The 20395-nt window shown below is 40.2% G+C and overlaps 1 protein-coding gene across 1 annotated transcript; it reads right to left on the minus strand.

The window, feature by feature from the left end:
* Positions 1-19254: 19254 nt before the first annotated feature.
* Positions 19255-19950, minus strand: LOC134616215 (zinc finger protein 239-like). The gene has a single exon (XM_065469534.1). It carries the CDS (start codon positions 19948-19950, stop codon positions 19255-19257), a length of 696 nt encoding a protein of 231 aa, XP_065325606.1.
* Between the last annotated feature and the right edge of the window lie 445 nt (positions 19951-20395).

Genomic DNA, 20395 nt, shown 5'->3' on the forward strand with positions numbered 1-20395 from the left:
ATTACTCCTGTAAGAAGATTTGCAAGCTGTGGAATAAATTTTTGTTTGTATCTTTTCACAACGGAGGCCTTTGGAAGTTTTTCTTTTTCCTCTTTGAATGAATGTCCATCAGTGAGGCACAGGAAAACTGGTCTGACGGCTATACACTGCTGATCTGAGAACAGTAATGGACTTACTTAAAATCCAGTATTGATGCTGGCTGGTTTACACGTGTACTTCTGCTGTTTAATACATGAGTGAGATTATTCTACATTCTGCTAAATATTTCAAATATTCAAAGCTCTCTTTATTTACAGGCTCCACAGAAACCAGGGCCGAGCCTATCCAGAAGAAGCAGCCTTTGGAGGAGGAGCTACACCAGTGAATATGAAAGGCTTCATTTAGGAGCTGAAGAGCTGCTGTGTTCTCTCTATTGTTCATTCAGTCCAAGAGAAAATCATGTTCCTGCTTTTCATTTGGATGATGATAGTCTCCTTTCAGACTGGTGAGTCATCAAAAGATGGAGTGAGATGTAAAAGGAGATGATAGACATGAAAATATTTGGATGTTGTTTGAATTGATTCACTTTTTATAAACTAAGTTTAAAGATACAGAAACATGATGGTGAAATATGTCTTTGTTGTTTTCAGGATCCTCTGAGGATTTACTGACACCATCTAAAGATGTAGTGATGAGTTTGGAAGGAGACACTGTGACTCTCTCCTGCAACTATTCAGCTGTAGTTCAGACACTTTTCTGGTACCATCAGAAGTCTGGTTCACGTCCACAGCTTTTCATGGCAGAACATTCACCACAAACAGAAAAGCTGAAGTTTATACATGAGAAAGAAAAAAAGGAGTTTCATCTGGAGATCTCCTCTGCTGCAGTGACAAACTCTGCTGTGTACTACTGTGCTCTGCAGCCCACAGTGACAGGAAACACCAAAACTCTGTACAAAAACCTTTGGAGCAAAGACAACAGAATACTCCACAACATCCACTAGAGGGAGCCACACACTGTTAAACCTCTGATTCTTGTGTCATTGGACTGATGACAAAGACAACAGAGAAATGAAGCAGTAAAGATCAGAGACAGAGACAGAGCTGCTGTGGAAGCACAAAACTATTTGATTGGCTCAGCTATTAAACTGGCCCCGCCCACTGAATTTGAAATTTTCAACATTATTTGATTAAAGGTCTTTTTTATGCCAGTATTGAAAAATAAGAATACTCAACACTCAGTGTGTTCTCATCTCATCTTCCTCTTTCATTACAAACAAACTAACACGAGTGGAGCAAATTCTCTCTCCCACCACTCACTCTCTGAAGATACTGTCGACTATTAAATATTTTGGAGAACATTTACCGCCAAACCTCAGAAAATTATATTTTATTATTAATCCTCAGATTGTCATGGCACTGGGTTTGTGAGTCAGTGTTTGTGTTTTCTGGTTTAAATTATACTCAATGATTTATGATTATTCTTGGCTTAGTTGTTTTCTGCTTATGTTATATTTATAGTTTCTGTGTTCCACGTTTAGTTACTCTTGTTCCATGTTCCCCATCTGTCATAAGCATCAATGTTCCTTTCCCCAGCCCATCTTATCTCTCTCTCACTCCCTCGCCCTCTCTTGCTGCCCTCACTCTCTTGAGCTCTCTCACCTCTGTTTCAGAGCCTGCTCAGTGAGGCTAAAAAAACCGAAATGACAGAAGAGCGGAGAGAATGGAGGGATGATGATGGCGGCTTTGGACCCTGTCCTGACAGTAATCAGGCCTTGGATGGACGGCACTCTAATCAATACATTCATTTTTAATAAAGTTTAACAACACATTTTTCCTGATTTTTCCCCACGTATAACATTTTAATTTGAGTGTAATCAAACTTTATTTCACCAATAAACATTTAATCTACTCAAATTAAATTGTTATATTTTCAGGACCTTGGACAGCTCATAAGCTAGGCTTTGACACGTGACCGTTTTTGTCACAATGGCCACGGCCTGATAGCTAAATTGGACTCGATTGCAGATAACCACAACAGAGACGGCTCAACGTTTTGCAGTGTTTATTATTAGGTCAACTAATGAACATGAGGGAGGGTGTCGCTGAATAAAGCAACCGTGGGACAGTGGGTGAACGGGGGTCTAGCAGGTTGCGACGGGGATGGAGCGGTTGTGTCTGGGAAGAAAAGAGAACAGGTTAAGAAGGCAGCAGGTGCAGGGTATCCAAGCAGAGGTGAAACTGAGAGCGCTTACTGGTGACTGGTGTGAACCTTGCTTTGAGGGAGAGGTAGTGATTGTCCAGGGGAGTAGTGGAAAGGCTGGCAGACCTGAGTTCCGCTGTGTCCAAGGTTGTGAGTGAGGCTGGAGGGCAGGCAGGTGAGGGTCCTTGTATTTCTTCCTGAGTATGAAGGTGATCCACGAAGAGCTGAGGTTGAGGGTGATAGCAAAGACGGTCCGGGGAATGTGGGGTCGTTGACGAACTGGCGGTGAAGGAGAGTCTGAGGAGGCCTTAAATCCTCAAACTGATTGCCCTGAATCAGTCTCAGGTGTGCAGGACTGCAGCAGGGATGATGGCTCCGCCCAGGGGTGGAGGCCAAGGAACTCAGGTGCCTGATGGAATTTTCCAGTAGAGTCTCCAGATCCTGACAGTTTTTAGTGATGGAGCTACACAAATTCAGCTGAATGCACTTTGACAGTAGGTGACACGAAGCTCACACACACACACACACACACACGCACACACACGCACACATCATCATCATCATCACTTGGTTTTTTCTCTTGAAGTGACGAGAGCTGTCTGAATATAAGAATCCTACAGTGTACGATGGCAAATATGGTTTACAGCAGTGGTTCTTAAACTGTGGTACACATGGTAAATGGTAAATGGCCTGTATTTATATAGCGCTTTACTAGTCCCTAAGGACCCCAAAGCGCTTTACATATCCAGTCATTCACCCATTCACACACACATTCACACACTGGTGATGGTAAGCTACATCGTAGCCACAGCCACCCTGGGGCGCACTGACAGAGGCATATCACTGGTGGTACGTGGGCTCCCTCTAATGGTACGCAGGAAGTCTCCAAATTATTTTTAAGATTTGATAATATGCCATGGTCTGACTGAGGGATTTCTGAAAAATTCAAACGTACAGCTCTGCTATAACTTCCAACATAAATAAAGACAGGAAACTAAACAGCAGTGATGTTTGTAGGGTTACTGAAGTTGGGCTAGCTGGTATATAATAATGTGCTGTGATGATACACAATGCCCATAGGACAAGGGACTTCTTCCAGGAGAATAACATCACTCTTTTGGACCATCCTGCGTCTTTCCCTGATCTAAATCCAGCTGAGAATGGACAACAGTTCCAGACAGTAGACGCCCTTTGTGTGGCCCTCTTCACCACTTGGAGAAATGTTCCCACTCACCTCATGGAAACCCTTGCATGAAGAGATCAACAATAACAGTGAACCTATTCATTACTGAGTTCAAGTTTGGAACTTTGATTTCTGTTTTGGGGGTTTACCCATGTTTTTTGGAGGTGTGGTCCTAAACTTATGATCAGCTGTAAAACAGCCTGTTTCAGTTTAAGCTTTCTTTTTAATAAACCGCATGCTCAAAAAAAATGTTTTGTCTCACTCCCATTTCTTCTTGTTGCATGTTGAAGCTCTAGAGTTGTACATCTCTATGGTGCATTCTGCTCCACACTGATTTGGATCACCACCCTGAAAAACAGATTGTATCATTAAACAGTATCTACAGAAATGTTGTGTACGACTAAAGCAGAAGCCACCAGTGCAATGTGAGCCCAAATTATCTCCAGCATGCAAAACAAGGTTCCTTTAACTACAGTTTTATCTTTTTATTTCTATAACCTAAAGGATTAACAACTTCAAAGGTATCTTGGTATAGCAGTAGTTTAAAACATAATGGATTTTGGTTAAAAAAAAAAGTACTACTTTTGAATATCTTACCATCACTAATGTCACACAGTACATCTGATGAAGACTCAGCTGATTGCTCACCTGTTACACATCTCTGCCACAAATCAGAATCTAACAAATATTTCAAAGTCTCTCTTAGAGGTACATAGTATGCAAACTGATCTTTTCTACTCTTACTTTGTCCTAAAATTTTTTTCTTGGGCTCCACATAGTTCAACATGTGTATGAAGGTCTGTGTTCTGGAGTATGTTGTCCTCACTGGCCCTTTATGACATGCAGAAAACAGCCCGGATACCTTGACCGCCTCACAAAGCTTGGCAATATCCTCATCAGATAATGCTGTTTCAGTTTTTAGGAGTGTAGTGAGCTTATTCAGAGTATATGACTGACCCAACTCATGTATTTTTTAAAATTTGCTCTACAATGGTCAGGATGGCAGAAGCAGGTCGCCATGAAATACATAACCCTAAACAAATCAAAAAGGAACATTGTCTTTAGCTGCTCCTGGTAAATTAAACTGCCGTTTGTTTCATAGTAAAGCTAGCTAAAATCTTCAACCTGCTGCATTAGCATGAACTTTCCAGAAAACTAAACAGGACTGAAGGCAAAGCCTGTGACAGAGGAACGCTTTCAACACAACAAGAAAACTGACTAAGCGAACTATGGTTACAGTTGATATACGTTTCATGTCTAATGATATACTTACATTGAAATAGAAGGTTCTTGGTTCGGTGCAGGGTGCTGCTGGGCTCCCTTGCTGAGCGGAGTCAGTCTGGACCGTTAGAAGTGGCGCTATCTTCTTCTTTGTTGGTTTGGCGGATTACACCCCACCAAAGAGTATTGGTGCCCTCTGCTGTTGCAGTACCTCACAGTCAGACAGCTATCTCTCTGTCACAATAATAGTACCCCCCTCGTCTCAGATTTTTTTTTTTTTTTAATATAGAGGTAACAGTTTAGACACGTGATGCAATGTCTCCAAAACGTGCATATAAATGAGACTTTTTAAAGAAACTGATTGTTACAGCTTTTATAATACAGTCTTTAACCGCTCTTGACCTTGCAAACTACACCAATTATTTTATTAACATTATTTAATAATTTTTTTGGTATTTCATTTTTATCAATTAATTTTAATTTCAGCAGGTGGTATCACACTCAAACAGATTGAACAGTGGTAAATCCATGAATTAAATCTCCTTTTCCATCACATCCCAAAGGTGCCCTTGGTTTGGGATCTGGTGAATGTGGAGGTTGATGGAGTTCAGTGAAGTCATTGTGATGTTTAAGAACCTAGTTTAACATGACCACAGTTTCGTGATATGGTGCATCATCCTTCTGGAAGTAGTCATCAGAAGATGGGTACACAGTGGTCATAAACGGATAGACATGAATGGTGGAAGTTCGAGGAGAGGAGTAAGCAATTAACTAATAAGTAAAATTATGTTTAATAATCAAACCAAGTTAACTGATGAATCCCTGAGGTTCTAAATTTGAATGTAATTTTTTTGCAATAATAAGGAAGATTAAAACACAATCACTTGTGACTCATGATGTGCATTAAAAGGTTAAAAAACACTGTAAAAGCACACAGACGGTGTTATTTTTAGGGTCCAATTACCCTAAAAATAACACCATTATTTTGTGGCATAATTAATGGCAAAAGGCCATTTTCTGTTGTAGAACCAATTTTCTACAACAGAAAATGGCCTTTTGCCATTAATTATGCCACAAAATATTCTTTTCATTGTAAATAGCTATCTTATATACTTGGTGAGACTGTAGAACTTAAGGAAATAAACATATTTTTTATTTTTAGTAATTGCTCATATTTACTGTTAAGATATACTGTTTTATCAAACAGTCTGAGTTTGTTAATATAATAAAATATCACCATAATTTTCACAATAATTCTAACAATGTTTTGACATTTTGTTAAAATTAAAAATACGGTATGTTTTGAGTAATTAACATACAGTTGTAAATTGTGAATTCAAATGAAAAAAGCAGGAAAGATTGTCATTCATACAGAATTATTATGTAAATTGTAGGGTGATTAATTGTAAATAATGTTACAGATTTTTCCTGTTGTTTTCGAAGACAATGTGCCATATTACTATAAATTAATATATTTTCAACATATTAGCAGTGTAAAAATAAAAGCAAATCACCGTTTGTCAATATACAGAAATTTTATATAGATATTACAATAATTTACTCTTTTTGATTTAATGGTAATTTACCGTTGCCATTTCATTTTTTCATATTTAGGGTAATTTTTACGTACATTTCTTTATTTTGAATGCAACATTTCTACCAGCTAAAAAAACAAAAAAACAAAACCCCATCAGAAAACACAAGAACTGGCTTTGTGCAGTTTGTCCCATATCAGAAGCTCAGCAACCTTTTATAGAATACAGATTTAAAGATTTCATGTAATGTTGTCATTTTTAATCACAGACTGGGTCTGTATATGATGTGTTGTGAAATGTCCACTAAATGTGTGCTAATCAAATGTTGATTGAAAATACTGGGTAGTTTAGTGAAGGATAAACAGGTTAGTTTGTCCTACTGTGGTGAATTTACAGCAAAGCTCTGTGTTGGACTGATACACAGTGGCTGTGGTCTTCATGGTCACAGCTGCGTTACATTAAGTAGATGAATTTGTATTTAAGCTGCTTAAGATTCACTCACTGAATGTTACCTTCATACCAGCTCTTTACTGTCTGACATAACGACAGCATAAACAGTATTGTGTCAGTGTAGAGGATGGCGATCAGCCAGGACAACTCATGAAACATCTACTTACATGTTATATACACTGTGTGAAACCACAGAGAACAGAAGGTCAGCTGATCACAGCCTGTTCACAAAGAAAATCTACAGGAGCTCTCAATAGAAATTTTGAGTTTTGATTTGTTTCCCCACACTGAGCCACTGCAAATGATTTTAGGGTTCCCCCACTGTTGAATCAGACTTTAACTGTTCCTGTTTAGATGTGGAGGAAAGTTACCATCAACAATGTAGGCAAAAGACAACACAACTTTTATGTTCTCATTTTAGTTTTAATTTGTATTAATATATTTTTTATTTCAAATAATGTTTTCCAGCAGAAAAGATTTCATTTTAAACTCTGAGCAGATGTTAAGCTCATAAACCATAAAAAGTATTTACAGCATGAATCATCTGTGGACTGAAGCAGCACAGAGCTGAAATATGAGCTCCCACCTGAAAGTGAAAATGCTGCTACTAGTGTGTAAAGCAGGAGGAAGTGAGAGAGGTTCAAATCCAGATCAGAGAGGAGGAGGAGAGATTCAGGGAGGAGCTGAGCTGTTACTGAACTAGAAGAGAGAGAAACCTCCACATTCAACAGAGTTCAGCACACAAACCATAAACTTTACCTTCATTCAACATGTTGTCTTTGGACTATTATGCACTTTCTTTACTGATTCTCACCATTCTAACAGGTACGTTACAATCTGTGTGTTTAAAGAAATACATTTCAATTGTGATGATTTAGAAAAGTATCAAATATGTTTCTGTTTCTTTAGGTGTCAGCTGTGAAGATCTCACTCCAACCAACAAAGAAGTGTTCAGTGTAGAAGGCAGCACTGTTACTCTGTCCTATAAATTATCCAGAGAAGTGAAGACTAATGATTATTTCTTCTGGTATCGACAATATCCTGGAATACAACCAGAGCTACTCATCTCTCACTCTGCATCAGGAGTAACAGGAATAGAAAAAATCCCTGCTGAAAATTGAAGTGGGGAAAAACCAGTTCAACATGAGCATCTCCTCTGCTGCAGTGACAGACTCTGCTGTGTACTACTGTGCTCTGCAGCCCACAGTGACAGGAAACACCAAAACTCTGTACAAAAACCTTTGGAGCAAAGACAACAGAATACTCCACAACATCCACTAGAGGGAGCCACACACTGTTAAACCTCTGATTCTTGTGTCATTGGACTGATGACAAAGACAACAGAGAAATGAAGCAGTAAAGATCAGAGACAGAGACAGAGCTGCTGTGGAAGCACAAAACTATTTGATTGGCTCAGCTATTAAACTGGCCCCACCCAGTGAAGTTGAGCTCATCCAATGACATTATTTGTTGGTCATTGTGCTGCAGTGGAAGAACATTGTTCATGTGCTGTCTGTCTGGCTTTAATAACTCCAAAGACATGTTGCTGCACCTCTTTGTGCTTCTATCTCACATTATAGGTGAGTTTAAGAACAGGGATTAAAGTTTAGTTGAAGCTGCTGCATTAAGCAGATATACAGACTGCATTTCACTACTTTTCTTCTTTCTTTTTCCAGGACTAACAGCTGGAGACTCAATCACTCCTCAACAAACTGAAGTCACTAAAACAGAAGGAGAATCTGTCACACTCACATGTAGCTATCAGACGGGTTACAGAAATATCGAGCTTCACTGGTACAGACATCATTCTGACCTTCAGGCTCCTCAGTTTATACTCTGGAAAGGAGCCAAAGGATACTCGGGTGAATACATACCCGATAGAAGATATGAATCAGAAACATCAGATACAACAACTACTCTGACCATAACAGCCCTAACCCTGGCAGACACAGCTCTCTACTACTGTGCTCTACAAACACAGTGATACAAAGTGTAGAAGAGGCTGTACAAAAACCTGAACACAGATATCTGACTACTCTTCAAAGAGGAGGGAAGTGGTATTCAAAGCACAGCTTCATATCAGATGGATTCTGCTAATTCCTGTTTTATCAGAGTCACTGTGGTTACAGCTGCTAATGAAACACTGTGGGAGGATTCACATGAGCAGCAAATCCACATCAACCACAAACCAACTGTAGGAACGTTCAGACACAATAAAAACTGTCAAACATCAAAAGCTGCTCATTTACACTATTTTATATTTAGTGGATGAGGACATGCAAAAAAGTAATAAATAAATAAAAACTTTTAAAAAATTCTTGGAGTTTTCCTTCCAATGCTGAGCTCTTACAGGACAGTAAAGGTCTCTGTAACACAGTAAAGAAGTCAGCTCCCACAAAGCTGCAAAGTAACAGGAAATAAAAATGCTGAGAAATCTGCACGAGTTCAGTTTATAAAGAGCTGTTTGTGGAGACGAACAACATTCAGCTGGAAATAACACAAAACCAGAAATAATCAAATAATTAGAGAAAACATGAACCCACAACCATAAAGACCAACTACTAGAGTGATTGTGTCATTTGTGCTTAAAACTGTAAACCTTGTACTGAACTGCATGTTCAGATATTTTTCTGTCCCTCCCCTACATGTAGAATGGTGGGGGAGGCAATAGCTATAGTGTTTAACTGCAGACACAATTGCATGTAAGGTTCCGGTTTCCTTATTTAATAAGGAATGTTTACTTCCTTCCATTTATGGGTTCATCTGTGCTTGTATATGGTGGACCGTTGAAGGAGTTAAGCCATGTATGGGGGTGAGGGCAGATGACCCTTTTATGACTAGTGATGTTGTTAAATGGTTGTAACCAGGAAGTCACATGTACAGAGACACATACACACACACACATGCACACTCACGTGCTCGCACATACATACGCACACTCAGTGCCTTAGCTTTTATGACATACCATAGGGGTTTTACTATGGGGTGCGAGGGAAGGCTGGATTTTGGAGTTGTCTGGGATCAGGTGAGAAGCTTGGAGCTCCAAGATCCATTCAGGCTTCCCTTGTGCAAGTTAAAATGGATTGAGCTCTGAGTGTCTTGCTTCGTTCATGGTGATAAGTCTCTGAGTCAGCTAGGTCTTCAAGTGCAGACCTAACACCAACTGTTACAGAAGTAAATCAAACCTGAACCATGAAGTAAGAACTGGAACAAGAAAAACTTAAGGACCATAACCAACCAGAGAGCTTCATAATAAACATGAATTCAAAGTCCCAGAACATAAAACTGACCCTCCAAAACCCAGGACCATGCTCCTGCTTCAGATGTTATCAGTCCATTCAATGACCGTCATTAACAGTTATCAGTCTCACAAGTGTTGGTCAGACTGGCCCTGCTGCACTTGCTAGTAGGCAGGACTGATAACATATGAAGCTTAAGTGTAAGTTCAATAAGGACGATCTGTAATCACTCACCTGCCTGCTTTCTTACATGTTCTGCTGCTTTTCTCTTCTTTACATCACTAATACTTTCCAGTGTCATCATCAGTCAGTCTCCTCTTGTAGGAGCCAAGTTAATATAGTTCATATATTTTAGTATTTATATTTGTTGTTAAACTTATTTTGTGTAATTAGTACTTTAATAAGTACATTCATGGTTATAGTTGAATTCAGAATATTGTATTGCTTTGTTGGCTTAGTTAAGTAAAACCGTGAATACGTTTGCCTTAAAGGCTTCGTTTATAGTTAAAAACCCAGCATCATGGATTTATGCAAATGAGTGAATGCGGTGCAGGAGGGGGGAGAGAGAAAAAGGTTAGTATAGCGTAGGCAAGACGCTGCAGCAGAGGAGAACAGAGCCACACGGGTTTTCTACCATAGCATGTTTGTTGTTGAGGATAAGTTCAACTTGATTACTCCTGTAAGAAGATTTGCAAGCTGTGGAATAAATTTTTGTTTGTATCTTTTCACAACGGAGGCCTTTGGAAGTTTTTCTTTTTCCTCTTTGAATGAATGTCCATCAGTGAGGCACAGGAAAACTGGTCTGACGGCTATACACTGCTGATCTGAGAACAGTAATGGACTTACTTAAAATCCAGTATTGATGCTGGCTGGTTTACACGTGTACTTCTGCTGTTTAATACATGAGTGAGATTATTCTACATTCTGCTAAATATTTCAAATATTCAAAGCTCTCTTTATTTACAGGCTCCACAGAAACCAGGGCCGAGCCTATCCAGAAGAAGCAGCCTTTGGAGGAGGAGCTACACCAGTGAATATGAAAGGCTTCATTTAGGAGCTGAAGAGCTGCTGTGTTCTCTCTATTGTTCATTCAGTCCAAGAGAAAATCATGTTCCTGCTTTTCATTTGGATGATGATAGTCTCCTTTCAGACTGGTGAGTCATCAAAAGATGGAGTGAGATGTAAAAGGAGATGATAGACATGAAAATATTTGGATGTTGTTTGAATTGATTCACTTTTTATAAACTAAGTTTAAAGATACAGAAACATGATGGTGAAATATGTCTTTGTTGTTTTCAGGATCCTCTGAGGATTTACTGACACCATCTAAAGATGTAGTGATGAGTTTGGAAGGAGACACTGTGACTCTCTCCTGCAACTATTCAGGCTCTGTATATTCACTTTTCTGGTACAATCAGAAGTCTGGCTCACATCCACAGTTTCTCATGGCAGAACATTCAGCACAAACAGAAAAGCTGAAGTTTATACATGAGAAAGAAAAAAAGGAGTTTCATCTGGAGATCTCCTCTGCTGCAGTGACAGACTCTGCTGTGTACTACTGTGCTCTGCAGCCCACAGTGACAGGAAACACCAAAACTCTGTACAAAAACCTTTGGAGCAAAGACAACAGAATACTCCACAACATCCACTAGAGGGAGCCACACACTGTTACACTTCTCTGGTTTGTTAGGATTCAGGAGGTTCTCAGTCTTGTTTAAGTGGTTTAAAGTTCAAGCTCTTCACTATGGTCACTTTGAAAAGTAATGATAGCTGAAAAAAATACATCAGTTTGAGGATATCTGTAAAACTGTTGATGAGTGAAGCCTGATTTCAGACACTAAAACATCACAGTGAAGTTTTGATTTGTCTGAAAATGAAACAAGTGAAAGATTTTTCACAATAAAGCACAAAGTTCTTCATGACTTAAAAAGAATCCATTAGGTTGTCTTGATGCACGCTCAATCATCCAGGTAAGGAAATCCCAGAAAGTTGATTCTGTTCATCTGTAGCGTTCTGAGTATTGGAGGATCCAATGAGGTCTGTCTAACAAATCCTTTTAATGCTGCAAAGAGAAACTACCAGTTTGAGTCAAACACTAATGAGAACTGTGGCCTTGTCAAAGTGAAAGACACTGTAGAACCTTCAGGACCTTTATTGTGTATATATTTAAATGTAAGTCTATTTATTTAAGCCTGTCTGTATACTTTAGAATCTATGTGAATTAGATAAAATAGAAAATAAAGTTATACTTGTGAAGCCAATTATTGTTTTTTTTAAAGACGTTAAAGGTGAATGGTGAACAATCATTCCACCCTGGAACACTTCAAACAAATCATTAAAACTCAGAATTATCATGACATTCATGCCAACTTCTGACCAATGTTCCCTCTAATTTTTCATGTGTCTGAGCGAACACAAAAACTCCCTGAGCGTCCCTTGGACCACTGTGAGCAACAGTAGACGTGTGCACTGTGGTCACGCCAGCATCGAATCCATCCAAGTTACATGGTTTATTAAAATAATCAAATTACAGCATTTACATTTATGTTAGACTACTTTTAATTAATTGCTTTAGCCCACTTACAATGACAATTAAAAAAAATCTTGTTCATGACCTGTGTAGTATGTTAACACTATTGGAAGTAAAAATAACTTGAACTCCAATTTTGAAAATACAACTTTCTTTTTTTCATAAAGCTCTGACTTGTATTATGAGTCTGTGGTCTGGGAGAGAGTCCTGTAACTCTCTGTCTGCAAAATACAGTATATAATGACCAATGTTGGGCAATTAATTATATAGTTACTTCTTCAAAAAAGTAACCGAGTTTTGCAAACAACAAAGTTTTTTTGTAGCTGTTTGCCTAAAAATGCAGCCAAGGTGTTTTTTAAACAAACATTTCAAACTATTTACAGAACAATCAGCTGTTCTGCATCAAATCTGATGTCACACAAATTATTTGTGCCACTCCAGAAAATAATTTCTGTCCACTATGAGATAAAGGAGAACAACAGCCTGATACCTGCAGGCCTAACAACAGGAGATGTATCACTCCTGTAACACCTGTAACATTCAGCAGTCGCCTCATTGTTCTGACACACACAACAAAACTATTGACTACACTACACACTAACTACACACTAACTACGCAAGATTTGCGCTAAACGTCGCAAATCTCTCACATCTCAAAACACGCCGTCACTCCTAAAACTTCCTCCTTCCTAAACAACTAAATGCCATGTTGCCATATCATTTTTTGATTGGTCCACATAGTACATTTTTCCACCAATACGAAAGGGTGAGTGGAGCGGGGTGTTTTTTGCTCACAGGCTTTGGAGCGTTTTCCTTATAAAACGCAGTTTTTACCGTTTCTTCCCGCAGTAAATATAAACAACGATAGTATTCAGGAAGAAAACCAAACATTGTATATATTTTTATCATAACTCTGGTTTTACGTGGCCGATCAACACAATTTAAAAACTGGTATAAAGTCCACACTTTTTCCGTCAATTGTTCCGTCTGTCCTGCTCACATCTCCAATGGTTGTACACGTTGTCATTAACGTGGCTTCACTCCACATCAGCCACGCCGCTTTGCTAAAACTCCGGTGTCGGCACATAAGGACGCTGTCATAGTCTGTCAACCACGTTGATTAGCTGCGTATATACGAATGTGAATCGCATCATTGGCTGGACTATGGGATAAGGTGGCATCGTTGTAATCTCATACGGGAGCAGCCAGTCACTTACTGACTAACACTGCAGAACAGAATTGTTAAAGTTTTAATTTTAATTTCAATTCAGGTTAGATTTTTTTTTGTGTGCGCAACACAGATTTTCTCTGCGCAGAGACCGTGCCAGCAGTGCACAATTGCGCACGTGCGCAGCTTAGAGGGAACATTGCTTCTGACCACCACACCTCCTACTCTGCTGTGTTTCAAGCTGATTAAAGAGGAGGAAGTTTAAAAGAAGGAGGTGTAACAGAGAAGTGAAGCTACAAACCAAAGAGGAGACACAGAGATTCAGGGAGGAGCTGAGCTGTTACTGAAGAACAGACGAGAGAGAGAAACCTCCACATTCAACAGAGTTCAACACTCAGAAGATTCACTTTATTCAACATGTTGATGTTGGACTGTTATGAAACTTCTCTGTTAATGATCATGATTCTAACAGGTACATGACAATCTGTCAAAAACTGCTTCATCCCAGTGTTTACATATTATTTATGCTTTCTTTGTATAAAACACAATATTTACAGATTTCTGTTCCGTTAGGTGTCAGCTGTCAACAACTCACTGCAAACAAAACTGAAGAGTCCAGTTTGGAAGGCAGCACAGTTACTCTGTCCTACAGATACTCCAGACAAGCAGCTGGAGATGATTATTTCTTCTGGTATCGACAATATCCTGGAAAACCACCAGAGTTCCTGATCTCTCACTTGGGAACTGGAGTGAAAATGTCAGATCCAGTCTCTGGAATCACTTTTAATGTGAGTGAAGATAAAACACTGATGACTCTTCAGATCTCCTCTGCTGCAGTGATAGACTCTGCTGTGTACTACTGTGCTCTGCAGCCCACAGTGACAGGAAACACCAAAACTCTGTACAAAAACCTTTGGAGCAAAGACAACAGAATACTCCACAACATCCACTAGAGGGAGCCACACACTGTTAAACCTCTGATTCTTGTGTCATTGGACTGATGACAAAGACAACAGAGAAATGAAGCAGTAAAGATCAGAGACAGAGACAGAGCTGCTGTGGAAGCACAAAACTATTTGATTGGCTGAGCTATTAAACTGGCCCCACCCAGTGAAGTTGAGCTCATCCAATGACATTATTTGTTGGTCATTATGCTGCAGTGGAAGAACATTGTTCATGTGCTGTCTGTCTGGCTTTAATAACTCCAAAGACATGTTGCTGCACCTCTTTTTGCTTCTATCTCACATTATAGGTGAGTTTAAGAACAGGGATTAAAGTTTAGTTGAAGCTGCTGCATTAAGCAGATATACAGACTGCATTTCACTACTTTTCTTCTTTCTTTTTCCAGGACTAACAGCTGGAGACTCAATCACTCCTCAACAAACTGAAGTCACTGAAACAGAAGGAAAATCTGTCACACTCACATGTAGCTATCAGACAAGTGATAGTGATGTTTGGCTTTTCTGGTACAGACATGATTCTGACCTTCAGGCTCCTCAGTTTATACTCAGAAAAGGAGCAAGATCCCAGCGTGGTAATGATTATATTCCTGATGATCGATATGAATCAGAAACATCTTCTACATCAACTAATCTGACCATAACAGCCCTAACCCTGGCAGACACAGCTCTCTACTACTGTGCTCTAGAAACACAGTGATACAAAGTGTAGAAGAGGCTGTACAAAAACCTGAACACAGATATCTGACTACTCTTCAAAGAGGAGGGAAGTGGTATTCAAAGCACAGCTTCATATCAGATGGATTCTGCTAATTCCTGTTTTATCAGAGTCACTGTGGTTACAGCTGCTAATGAAACACTGTGGGAGGATTCACATGAGCAGCAAATCCACATTAACCACAAACCAACTGTAGGAACGTTCAGACACAATAAAAACTGTCAAACACCAAAAGCTGCTCATTTACACTATTTTATATTTAGTGGATGAGGACATGCAAAAATGCAGCAGAAGCAAAATAAACAGAGGTTTATCTCTTTAAGTTAAGTAGGAGTTAAGTAAGAAGTCCAGATGCCTTTCTTTGCAAGCTCCTTTGACAGTATGTTACATGCAGCACACGTCAGGGGAAGACTCTGGATAAATGCTATGGCTCTGTACCAGATGCATTTAAAGCCCTAACCCTCCCCCCTCTCGGCTCAGCAGACCACCACACCATCCTGCTGGCCCCTGCTTACACCCCAGTCATCAAGAGGATTAAAAAGGTCACCAAAAACATCAAGCAGTGGACAGAGGAAAGTATCCTCACCCTACAAGGATGTTTCGAAGCCACTGACTGGGACAGCCTTCTTTCTCCCTCTGATGACATCGACGAACAAGTCATCACGGTGACATCATACATCTCCTTCTGTGTTGACAACATTATCCCCTCAAAAACAGTCTCCATCTACCCCAACAACAAACCCTGCATCACCAAGGAGCTCAAGGAAATCCTTAATAAAAAAAGAGGATTTTCTTCACCGGCTCTGCTCTGGATATAAAGGAGGTCAACAGGGCCATAAAAACTGCTAAACTGGAGTATAAAAACACAGTTGAAAAAACTTCACCACAGGGCACCTCCGCTCAGCCTGGCAGGGCCTCAAAACCGTGGCCTCTGGGAATACTGCGGTCACCACCCCCAGAACCATCCAGGTGGAGGGCAGCAACCCCTCCTCCCTCCCTGACGACCTCAACGCTTTCTACACCAGGTTTGAGATGGACAATATCACCCAGCTTGAGGAGTCCAGATCCTCACTCAAACCTGGCAGCTCTGCACTCACCTTCAGGACTGAGGACGATGTGAGAGCCCTCAGGAGGACCAGGGAGAGGAGCTCACCCGGCCCTGACAACATCAGCAGTCGAGTTCTGAGGCACTGTGCAGGACAACTAGGAAGTGTGTTCCGGACTCTATTTCAACACTCAATTGACAGTCACGCCGTACCCCAGCTGTGGAAACACTCCACAATCATCCCCATCCCCAAAAGAAACAACCCAAAGTCTCTGAATGATCTTTGTCCTGTGCCCCTCACTTCCCTGGTGATGAAGGCCATGGAGAAGATCATAAAACAGCACATCGTAACTGACACTCCAAAACTCAGGACCATGCTCCTGCTTCAGATGTTATCAGTCCATTCAATGACCGTCATTAACAGTTATCAGTCTCACAAGTGTTGGTCAGACTGGCCCTGCTGCACTTGCTAGTAGGCAGGACTGATAACATATGAAGCTTAAGTGTAAGTTCAATAAGGACGATCTGTAATCACTCACCTGCCTGCTTTCTTACATGTTCTGCTGCTTTTCTCTTCTTTACATCACTAATACTTTCCAGTGTCATCATCAGTCAGTCTCCTCTGAGCTGATGACAGTAATGGATTTCTTTAAAATCCAGTATTGATGCTGGCTGGTTTACACGTGTACTTCTGCTGTTTAATACATGAGTGAGATTATTCTACATTCTGCTAAATATTTCAAATATTCAAAGCTCTCTTTATTTACAGGCTCCACAGAAACCAGGGCCGAGCCTATCCAGAAGAAGCAGCCTTTGGAGGAGGAGCTACACCAGTGAATATGAAAGGCTTCATTTAGGAGCTGAAGAGCTGCTGTGTTCTCTCTATTGTTCATTCAGTCCAAGAGAAAATCATGTTCCTGCTTTTCATTTGGATGATGATAGTCTCCTTTCAGACTGGTGAGTCATCTAAAGATGTAGTGATGAGTTTGGAAGGAGACACTGTGACTCTCTCCTGCAAATATTCAGGTTATGTTCAGGTACTTTTCTGGTACCATCAGAAGTCTGGTTCACGTCCACAGTTTCTCATGGCAGAACATTCAGCGCAAACAGAAAAGCTGAAGTTTATACATGAGAAAGAAAAAAAGGAGTTTCATCTGGAGATCTCCTTTAGGGGCAGAGAATTGCACCATCAGCCCTCTAGTTACTAGACTAACTTCCTACCTAATACACATACTTCAGCCTGACTTACAGGCATGGGGTTAATGTCTGTGTATTTTTAGGTTGAAATTGATGAGGACTTCAAGCCTTCAACCTTGTGTTCAGAGCACAGACATAAATCAGTCCAATGTAAAAACAACAGAGAGGTCAGAATACAACAGGAAACAAGGAAAAGATGACAGGTTAATGTGAGGCTGTCAGTACTTTGTACAGTACTGTGAAAGTCTTGAGCCACCTCTCACTGATTTATATTTACAGCATGAATCATCTGTGGACTGAAGCAGCACAGAGCTGAAATATGAGCTCCCACCTGAAAGTGAAAATGCTGCTACTAGTGTGTAAAGCAGGAGGAAGTGAGAGAAGTTCAAATCCAGATCAGAGAGGAGGAGGAGAGATTCAGGGAGGAGCTGAGCTGTTACTGAACTAGAAGAGAGAGAAACCTCCACATTCAACAGAGTTCAGCACACAAACCATAAACTTTACCTTCATTCAACATGTTGTCTTTGGACTATTATGCACTTTCTTTACTGATTCTCACCATTCTAACAGGTACGTTACAATCTGTGTGTTTAAAGAAATACATTTGAATTGTGATGATTGATTAAAGTCAAAAATATGTTTCTGTTTCTTTAGGTGTCAGCTGTGAAGATCTCACTCCAACCAACAAAGAAGTGTTCAGTGTAGAAGGCAGCACTGCTACTCTGTCCTATAAATTATCCAGAGAACTGAAGACTAATGATTATTTCTACTGGTATCGACAATATCCTGGAATACAACCAGAGTTAAGGATCTCTCACTCTGCATCAGGATTAATAGGAATAGAAAAAAATCTCTGGATTGAAAATCTCCTCTGCTGCAGTGACAGACTCTGCTGTGTACTACTGTGCTCTGCAGCTCACAGTGACAGGAAACACCAAAACTCTGTACAAAAACCTTTGGAGCAAAGACACCAGAATACTCCACAACATCCACTAGAGGGAGCCACACACTGTTAAACCTCTGAAGCAGTAAAGATCAGACACAGAGACAGGGCTGCTGTGAAAGCACACAACTATTTTAAAAACAAACAAACAAAAACTTTATTTATAAAGAACACTTTCTAATAATGTCGAACATTTACAGTTTGTTTGTCTTCTGAAGAAACAGAAACAAAACTGCTTCAGCTGTCAGATATCACCACTCCAACATCTGAGCTCATAACCCAAAAATAACTGAGAGACAGAAAAAAAGAATAACAGTGATTTTAATCAGAGTCAGAGATCGTCTTGTGCTGTTTGGTTTTCGACAAAACTCAGAATCCAAAGTGATGGAGGTAAAGTTTGTGCGACTCCATCACAGGAGAAAACCTCAAAGGCTGCAGATGAAGACCACCAGCTGACAAAATCCTCCTCCACCTTTTTAATATTTACATGTATTGTTATAAATTTACGAAGTTGAAATAATATGACACAGAAGCTGTTGTAGAAACTCACTGAAAACATGCAGAATTCAAAGGTTAATTATAGTCTTATTAAAAAAGTTACAAAACTCTTCTTCCAGAATCTCAAAGAAATCTCCCAAAACAAGAAATTAGGATAAAAAAAAAACAAAAACTCCCCTAAATTCAAAAGATCAAAAGAACGTGATCACAGATACAGCAGCAGAAATGAGCTTCCTCTGAAGAGTGGCGCTGGCCTCCCTTAGTTCTTGTTACAAAAAAATAATAAAAATGAACAGATATTATTAGAACAAATTTTGGAAATCAGAATAGTTGTTGGAGTAGTGTAAAGGTGTTTGAAATACGGTTTTCCCCACAAAACTTACAGCACTATGACTTCTGCTGTTTGTGGGTCTTCATGTGCAACGACAAATGATGACTCTGGCGGAACATTTTCCCACAGGCTTTACAGTGATATGGTTTCTCTCCTGTGTGGATAGTTTTGTGGCTTTTAAGTGACGTTGACTGTGTAAATCTTTCCCCGCAGGTCTCACAAACATATGGCTTCTCTCCTGTGTGCACTCTCATGTGGCGCAGCAGGTTACAGCGTGTAGTGAAAGTTTTCCCACATGTTTGGCAAGGATGAGGCCTCTCTCCTGTGTGGCTCATGGTGTGGATTTTAAGCGAGGCTGACGTTGTAAATCTTTCCCCGCAGGTCTTACAAACGTGAGGCTTCTCTCCTGTGTGGCGTCGCATGTGGCTCAACAAATTACTACCTTGACTAAAAGTTTTTCCACACGTTGTGCAGGAATACGGCCTCTCGCCGGTGTGGATTCGCTGGTGGGCCATCAAATGACCACTTTGATTGAAAGACTTCCCGCATGTTTTACAAGAGTATGGCCTTTTGCCGGTGTGGATTCTCATGTGGATCATCAAATCACTGCTTTGACTAAAGGTTTTCTCACATGTTTTGCAAGAATGAATCTTCTCTCCTGTGTGAGTTTTTGTGTGACGCAACAAAATGCTCTTTTCACTAAAGTTTTTCTCACAAGTTTTGCAAGTACGCAGCTTCTCTCTTGTTTGCATTCTGTGACGTGTCCTCTTTTGAGACTTTTTCCTGAAGGCCTTTTTACGTTTTGTTAAGGGAAAACCATCTCCTTTCAAAGGCTGTTTACCTGTATCAGTGTTACACTTATCAGCTGGCATGGGAGAGTTTTCTGTATCATTGCTCTGACTTCTGCTTTTATTTCCAGTCGATCCTGAATTGACATTCCTGCTTCCTTCCTGATCTTGGCTCTCAGCTACAGCAGAGCTGTGAGCAGGGAGCTGGTCACTGTCTGGTTCTGCTTCACTCTGGTTGATTTCCCCCCAAGTAACAGTCACCGCAAAAATGGTATCATTCTCTTACTTCACTACAACCTGCTCATCCTCCTGACTGCTGCACAGTTCCTCCTGTTCCTCTTTAATCTGTGGAGGTTCTGGTTCCTCCTGGTCCACACTGGAGCTCCTCTCCTGGTTCCAGAGCTGCTGC

The sequence above is a fragment of the Pelmatolapia mariae genome, linkage group LG18 (assembly GCF_036321145.2).
Source record: "Pelmatolapia mariae isolate MD_Pm_ZW linkage group LG18, Pm_UMD_F_2, whole genome shotgun sequence".
Taxonomy (NCBI): domain Eukaryota; kingdom Metazoa; phylum Chordata; class Actinopteri; order Cichliformes; family Cichlidae; genus Pelmatolapia; species Pelmatolapia mariae.